This window comes from Myotis brandtii, unplaced genomic scaffold (assembly GCF_000412655.1).
Source record: "Myotis brandtii unplaced genomic scaffold, ASM41265v1 scaffold7, whole genome shotgun sequence".
Lineage (NCBI taxonomy): Eukaryota > Metazoa > Chordata > Mammalia > Chiroptera > Vespertilionidae > Myotis > Myotis brandtii.
Genome location: NW_005370740.1, coordinates 1,186,423 through 1,195,191, shown reverse-complemented (window position 1 = coordinate 1,195,191; position 8,769 = coordinate 1,186,423). Strand labels below are relative to the sequence as shown.

The 8,769-nt window shown below is 39.5% G+C and overlaps 1 protein-coding gene across 3 annotated transcripts in view; it reads left to right on the top strand.

The window, feature by feature from the left end:
* CECR2 (cat eye syndrome chromosome region, candidate 2) overlaps nucleotides 1-8,769 on the top strand; it is a 57,775-nt gene that overhangs the window by 15,196 nt on the left and 33,810 nt on the right. For all 3 annotated transcript variants that reach the window (XM_014529930.1, XM_014529929.1, XM_014529928.1), the window contains one exon: nucleotides 7,198-7,351. In XM_014529930.1, the coding sequence (XP_014385416.1) occupies nucleotides 7,198-7,351 (154 nt within the window). The remainder of the gene's footprint in view (nucleotides 1-7,197; nucleotides 7,352-8,769) is intronic.

Here is an 8,769-nt window from a genome sequence, read left to right as displayed (position 1 = left end):
ATTATTATTATTATTATTATTATTAGAGGCCCGGTGCATGAAATTCATGCACGGGAGGGTGTCCCTCAGCCCAGCCTGCACCCTCTCCAAACTGGGACTCCTCGGGGGATGTCCAACTGCCGGACCTCCCTCTCACAATCTGGGACTGCTGGCTCCTAACCACTCGTGACCTGCCTGTCTGCCTGATTGCCCCAAACTGCTTCTGCCTGCCAGCCTGATCACCCCCAACTGCCCTCCCCTGCCGGCCCGATTGCTCACAACTGCCCTCCCCTGCCGGCGCAATCGCCCACAACTGCCCTTCCCTGCTGGCCATCTTGAGACAACGTGAGGGCACCGTGCGAGGGCCACCTAGGCTTTTATTAGTATAGATTGCTTCTACTTCATCAATTGTTATTGGCCTATTCCTGTCTTTTTATTCTTCCCGATTGAGTTATGGAAGATTCTATTTTTTAGTAATTTGTCCATTTCATCCACATTGTCCAACTTGTTGGCATGTTCACAGTATTTTCTGACAATTCTTTGTATTTCTCTGGGGTCAGTTTTTACTTCACTGCTTTCATTTCTGATTTTATTTATTTGGGTCCTCTTTGTTTCTTGATGGGTCTGGCTCATGGCAATCTTGTTTATATTTTCAAATAAAAGCTCTTGTTTTCATTCATTTTTTTGTTTTGTTTTTTGTTTTTTTTTGTCTCTGTCACTTATTTCTGCTCTAATCTTTATTATTTCCTTCATTCTACTTACTCTGGTCTTTTCTTGTTCTCTTTCTAATTCTTTAAGTTGTAGGGTTAAATAATTGATTAATTTTTTTGTGTTTTTTAAGGTATGTCTGTAGTGCTATGAACTTCCTCTCAGAACTGCTTTCACTGTGTCCCATAAATTTGGGGTTGTTGTATGTTCATTTTCATTTGTTTCCAGGAAGTTTTTTATGTCTTTCTTGATCTCATTGGTAACCTGTTCATTGTTTAATAACATGCTATTTAGCCTCCATGTGTTTGAATGTTTGGGAATGTTTTTGCTGTTGTTGATTTCTAATTTAATTCCATTGTGATCTAAGAAGATGCTTGATATGATTTCAATCTTCTTGAACTTGGAGAGACTTGATTTGTGTCTCAACATGTGGTCTATCTTTGAGAATGACCCATGTTCACTTGATGTATATTCTGTAGCTTTAGGGTGAAATATCCTATAAATGTAATTTAAATCCATCATTTAGAGTCTCTGTTTTCCTGTTAATTTTTTGTCTGGAAGATCTATTCAGTGATGTCAGTGGGGTGTTAAGGTCCCCTACTATAACTGTATTGCTGTCAATCTCTTCCTTAAAGTCCTCTAGAATTTTTTTTATTTTTTATTTTAGATATTTAGGTGCTCTTGTATTGGGTGCATATATGTTTACCAGGGTTATATCCTCTTGTTCAATCAGTCCCTTTAGTATTATGTAGTGACCTTTATAGTCTCTTGTGATGGCCTTCATTTTGAAGTCTTACTTTGTCACTTATGAGTATTACTACCCCAGATTTTTTTTTCTCGTTTCTATTTACATGGAAAAATTTTTTACCATCTCTTCACTCTCATCCTGTGTGAGTCTTTTGTTTTGAGGTGGGTCTCATAGACAGCATATAAATGGGTCATGTTTTTTTATCCGTTCACCTACCCTATGTCTTTTGATTGGAGTATTTAATGTTACTATGGATAGGTACTTATTTATTGCCATTTTAATTCTTTATGCCTGTGTTTCTATTTCTTCTCCTCATTACAGCTGTCCCTTTTGCATTTCTTGCAGTGCTGGTTTGGTGGTGATAAACTCCTTTAGCTTTTTTTGTCTGGGCAGCTCTTTATTTCACCATGTGTTTTGAATGATAGCTTTGCCGGATATAATAATCTTCGTTTCAGATCCTTGCTTTTCATTACCTTGAATATTTCATGCCATTCCCTTATGGTCTATAGAGTTTCTGATGAGAAATCAGCTGACAGTCTTATGGAGTTCCTTGGTAAGTAACAAATTGCTTTTCTCTTGCTGCCTTTAAGAGTCTCTCTTTGTCTTTAATTTTTGGCATTTTAATTATGATATGTCTGGGCATGGGCCTATTTAGGTTCTTCTTGCTTGGGACTCTCTGTGCCTCCTGAACTTGTATGACTTTTTCCTTCACCAGGGTAGAGAAGTTTTCTGCCATTATTTTTTCAGACACCTTCTCTATTCCTCGCTCATTTTCTTCCCCTTCTGGGTCTTCTATGGTGTGAATATCGTTGCATTTCATGTTGTCCCACAGCTCCCTTAAGCTGTCCTCCTGTGGTTTGGTTTTGTTTTGTTTTGTTAATCCTCACCTGAGGATATTTTTCCATTGACTTTTAGGGAGAGTGGAAGAGAGAGGGAAAGACAGAGAGAATCATCGATGTGAGAGAAACACATCGATTAGTTGCCTCCTGCAGGGAGGAGCCTGCAACCAACCAAGGTACGTGCCCTTGACTGGAATTGAACCTAGGACCCTTTGTTCCTCAGGCTGATGCTCTATCCACTGAGCCAAATCAGCTAGGGCTGTCCTTCTGGGGGTTTTTTTTGTTGTTTTTCTTTTTGGTTCTCTGATTGAGTGATTTCATCGATCCTATCCTCAGCTTCCCCTAATCTGTTGTGTATTCTTCCCACTGTTTTCTTTATTAGTGCTATGTTATTCTTCATAATTACTATATCTTTTCTAATGCTGTTGACCATCCTTGCCATCATTATTCTGAACTCTATTTCTAATAAATTTCTTATCTCCATTTTGTTTAGCTCTTCTGGAGAATTCTCTTGTTCTTTGGTTTGATGGTTGTTTTTGTATCCCCATTATGGCTGCTTCTTTGGGTAGGTCTGCTATGACTCCCAATCTCTAGTGCAGGACAATCTGAGATGCTGTCTGTTGCTCCTTTTAAAAGGTTTAACTACACAGTGTATTTGTGAGGAGCCTTTTTTTTGTGGTAACTGGAAGGATTGTCGTCTTGTAAAAACTCATGCCATATCCACAACCCAAACCAGATGTTTCTGGACTCCTGGACCACAGCTGGCCAGCTGTGCAATAGTACAAGAGCTCTCCCCCTCTAGGTGGACCTCCACCTGTGCAGATGCATAACTGAGGCCAGATGCTAGCCCTGAGTACCCTGTTTGTGGATAACAGCAATCCACAGCTTGAGGCTCCCTCTGATGGGACTAGGTGTTTTGGGCAAGGACCAAGATGTGCGCCAGAGTCTGCTTTTCCTAGTCCTGGGTCCAGAAGGAGGTTAGGCAGACTCAAAGCCTCTAGAGCAGTGGTTCTCAACCTTGGCTGCACATTAGAATCACCTGGGAATCTTTTTAAAATCCTGATTTCTGGGCCTCATCCTCCGGAAATTCTGTTTCTTTGTTACTAATGTTGTGACCCCACCCCATAACAAAAAAAAACAGAATTTCCGGAGGATGAGGCTCAGAAATCAGGATTTTAAAAAGATTCCCAGGTGATTCTCATGTGCAGCCAAGGTTGAGAACCACTGCTCTAGAGATCCTCCTCTGCCTGCAGTCCAATGGACACTCAATCTTGATTAGCCTCACACTATACACCACAGGTGGGGTGAAAGTCTTGCAACAGGGTGGAGCAACTGCCTTACCCTCAAGCAAAACCGCCTGGATAGCAAAGGTCCGCCAGCAAAGGAAATTTGGGTGGCTGCCCTCCGATCTCCAACCCCAGGCCCCAGTCTTGGAGTCTCTTCAGAGAGCTCCAGTCTTTTCTGCCAGAACCCAAGGTGAATGGCTGCACATGAAATTTTGTGTGTTGACCCTTTAAGAGGATGCCTGCATTTCCAGCAGTCTCTCACTGGCAGACAGCAATACTGCTGCTTTTCACAGCCAGATGTTATGTAGTCGCCTTTCTCAGTTTTGGTGTTTTGGGCTGGGGAGCCCAGCTTGGCTTTAGACCACAGAGTTTTCTGTGGGAGCTCTTCTAGCCCTTTCGTGCCTCTGCACTTCCTACCAGTCTGTGCGTTCTCCACTTTCCCTCCTTGGTTATCAGGGTTCTCGCCAGCTAGTCTTCAGTTCATTTTTCAGGGTGGTTTTTCTGTATTTTAATTGTATTTCCAGTTTAGTCCTGAGAAAGTGTCAGTGTAGTTTCCACTTACTACCACCAATTTTGAATCCTCCATTGATTATTAGAGAGTAGAAGGGAGAGAGACAGAAACATTGATTCGAGAGAGACACATCAATTGGTTGCCTCCTGCACTTGCCCCAACAGGGCCAGGGATCGAACCTGCAACCCAGGTACTTGCCCTTGACTGGGAATTGAACCCATGACCCTTCCATGCATGGGCAGACACTAACCCTTGAACCACATTGGCCAAGGCAGAAATGAAATTTTTGTTGATTGCATTGAGTATATAATATCACCTATTAATCTACCACAAAAACATTTTTGCCTATCTCATTTTTAAGAAGTGTAAGTACTCTGTATAGCTTCCTGATACATATATCCAGATTGTCCTCCAGAAGACATGTTTACCAGTCTTTACAATGTGTCACTTTGTATCATTTTTAACAATTTTATAAGTGAAAAAGCTATTGTATTGTGCTCTTCCTTTTGATCATTGATGTGGGTGGTTTATCTTCTATATGTTTTATATTTGTGTTCTGTTTGTTTTGGGGGTGGCTACTGTTTGTAAGACATTGTTACATATTAAGAATAATAAATCATATTTGTTATAAAAATATTTATATATTGTAAAGATTTATGTAATTAACTATTCTTTCCCTTTTTCCCCTTCCATTGACTTAATGCTTGAAATGTCTCCCTGTTGTTTTCCAGGTGACTCTGGTGATTTAATATTTCTATTCATGATTCATTGGCTTGCATCTCTTTAGTCCTCAATAAAATTCTTGGTTCTATTAATATCCTCTTGTACTCTTCGAAGGAAGAATATTTCATGTTTTCACCAGCTGTCCTTTGGTCATAGAGACACAGAATACACACACATTAACTCTAGCCGGTTTGGTTCAGTGGGTAGAGTGTCAGCCTGTGGACTAAAGGGTCTCAGGTTCGAATACACACACATTATCATTGTTACATGTAAATATATGCCCATTTTTTCTCTTTTTTATGTGTCTCATTTATAGAAAGTAGTACAGTTTTCTTTGAATGAAATAATTCCTTTGACAAGACTTAGTTTTCCTCTGTCTCCTCCTTTTCCCCCATCATATGAATTTTTATATTAAAGGTAGTATCAGCTTGGAGTCTCTATATGACTGAAAGAAGAGAAAGTAATTATTTTGGTTTGCTTTGGTTTATTAACTATAATTTCATCATAACTTCTCGGCTGAGGAAAGATGTTGCCTAAAAGTTGAACTAAATAAGGACCTGGAGAGATGGGGTAAAGGGAATGGTACTCATGCATTGCAGAGAAGGTGCTTTTCTGACCTTTAAGAACCAGTAACTAGAGAGACACATTCTTCAAAAGAATTGTCCTTGCTTAATGCCAGGACCATCCCCATTTCAGAAACAATATCTAGCATATTTAACTGTCTACTCTGGTTATAGGATAAAGATTTTGGGGAACTTGAATTCTATTTAGGTTTTGAGGTTCCTTATGAGTACAGTATTATGTATGCAATAATAATGGTTAATTTTTGTTTGTTTGTTTCATTTTTATCTCTCTTCTCATTCATTCCAGATTTTACCTTTGGATAGCAAACTCCTTTTAAGTCAGGCTTACAGTATTTAATGATAAAAATGACTTTATAAAAGGCTATCTAGGCATGACAACTTCCAAAATCTGAATCAAATGTAGAATCAAAACTAGTTTTAAGGCCTATAAAGAAAATAATACAAAATTTTAATCAGCAGTTTGTGTTTAATTATGACATGTGTAAATAGTGATCTATATTCACTTTCCACCCCCCCCATTAAAATCACTTGAACAATTTCCATAGTATGAAACTTTTAAATATTTATCTGCATAAAAGACTCTTACATCTGCTTCCTATTGAAAAGATCTTTTAAGAAAAGCTTCACAGTGCTCTCCCTCCCAGGAGCATGCCTGCCTTTCCCTTCCCCCTCATCTTCCCTCCTAAACTTAAGAAACCCAGGAGACTTACTAGGGAGCAATGGACTGAGGCATCTGGTCCCCAGTTAACCCCCTGACCCTGTCACCTAGACCCTTTTTCTCTGACTTAGTGAGCCAAAGCAGATTATTTATTTTGGGAAATATACAGAGTAAATCTTCAATAAATTATAGTTGTCCTGTTTTTTTGTGTGTTTGTTTACCTTTTCTTGTATTAGATTCCTTAGGCAAATTCCCAGTGTATTTAACGCAAAACAGTGGTCCTTACTACCATCCCCCCAATTTTACTCATTGTTTTACTACTAAAGAAAAGTATAAAAGTTAAGGGTTTCAGAGTGATGCACAATGTTGAAATTGTGATTCTGTTTTCTGTCTAGTGAATATTTTTCATCCTTTTACTTAGACGACAATACTTTTCCAGGTTTCACTTTTGTCCAACATTAAAGCTGTAAAAAAGGTCTCTGAATTGCCTCAATTTGTTCTTCTCCAGTTCAGTGTATTCTTTATAATATTACCTCCCAAAGACTACAAATTACATAAGCCATTGGGCCTAAAACTTGTACCATTTTTAAAATCTCCGGTGTGTTTTAATGTTAGTGTATTTACATATATGTTATATGTATTCTTTAGGTGATAAAACCGAATTTGTAAGTATACTATACATTCTCTAGCTATCTAATATTATTTACTAGAGGCCTGTTGCACGAAAAGATTCGTGCAATAGGCCTTCCCTTCCCCTGGCTGCCTGCACCGGTTTTCCTTCGGCACCGGGGACCCAGGCCTTCACTCTGGCCAGAGCCGCCTTCAAAGCCTTCGCTGCTCTGACCGGACCCGCTTTGATTGCTGCTCCGGCCAGAGCCACCTTCAAAGCCTTCCCTGCTCCAGCTGGAGCCGCCTTCAGTCTTCGCTCTGACGCTTCCCGCCTACATATGCAAATTAACCATATCTTTGTTGGCGGTTAATTTGCATATCTTGCTGATTGGCCAATGGGAAGCATAGCGAAGGTACGGTCAATTACCCGGTTTGTCTATTATTAGATAGGATTCAATAGATTGAATTCAATAAAAATCAAATCTTAACTCAGAGTGAAGAATACATCTTACATTGTTGTATATTGACTCTACACTTACTGGCTCCTCACAGGAGACTCCTATGATTACCAGAATAGAAAAACAGAAGCGCAAAGAGGAGGAAGAAGAACGTCAACTTCTTATAGCAGTGCAGAAGAAGGAGCAAGAGCAGATGCTAAAGGAAGAGAAGAAAAGAGAGTTGGAGGAAAAGGTCAAGGCAGTGGAAGGTATGTGGGCTTTCTGTGTAGTCTGGAAGGAACATGTGTCATAGTAATAGCAATCCTATAAACAAAGCCACATCAAACTGGGTTCTGTCATTTTTCTAAGCTGTTTCCGGCAACTTCTAACTTGTAAATTCTATTCTGTCTTCTTTATTCATCTAGATCCCATCTAATTGCCATTGCATTCCTGCTAAAACACTGGTATTTTTTTCATTGTGTGTCTTCCTTTCATTCTCTTGCCTGTTCTCATTTCTGCTAAGTCCCTTATATAGAATAGAGAAAAACTTAAAGTATTGATGACAACTATTTTCACAGAAATTATTTTGAACACAAATGAAATGTGCTCAAGAAAAGCCTTAGAGATTTTTTTTCAGCTATATGAAACTATACACATCTAGAATATTATGAAGGCAAAGCGTTTTCTCAAGCTTGGGTTCGAGTCATAGTTTTAGTGTAATGAAATTATAGCAACGGATAACAACTGTCTTTAGATGTGTTATGTAGCAGTTATATTTATAAGCTGAACCTCTTGTGTCATGTGATAACATCATTTGGCTTGTTTGAATACTGAACAATATTTATTTTCTTTTAAATAAATGTATTTTTAAAGCTTTCTTTTTTTTTTTTAATATATTTTATTGATTTTTTACAGAGAGGAAGGGAGAGAGATAGATAGTTAGAAACATCGATGGGAGAGAAACATCGATCAGCTGCCTCCTGCACATCTCCCACTGGGGATGTGCCCGCAACCCAGGTACATGCCCTTGACCGGAATCGAACCTGGGACCTTTCAGTCCACAGGCCGACGCTCTATCCACTGAGCCAAACCGGTTTTGGCTAAAGCTTTCTTTTAAATATCTTTTTATTGATTTCAGAAAGGAAGTGGGGGGAGATAGAAACATCAATGATGAGAGAGAATCATTGACCAACTGCCTCCTGCACGCACACACTAGGGATCGAGCACAAAACCTGGGCATTTGCCCTGTCAGGGAACCGAACTGTGACCTCCTGGTTAATGGGTCAACACTCACCCACTGAAGCACACTGGCTGGGCCGATGTGCATGTTTACTCCCATTCCTCTTTAGTGCCTTCTGTTTCTTAAAATGTTAACCCAATTCCTGCCTTGATTATTTCTTCATTCTAAAATCCTTAGTGCATTTATTCTGCAGATATAGCCTTTGTCTTAGCCTCTGTAGTATATCCAACTTATAAGATTTAGCATGTTTTATTTCCAGTGCTAGATTTAAATTCCTCTAGATAAGTAGTTCTCAACCTTCCTAATGCGGCGACCCTTTAACCCTTTGCGGTCCAATTTTATTTTTGGAATTCAAACAGTCTGGTCCAAATTAATTGACGGGATTGAATGTTGAACCGGTTTGCGGTGTCGACCTCAGCCTCGACGTTGGACCTGCTCCTAGCGCCT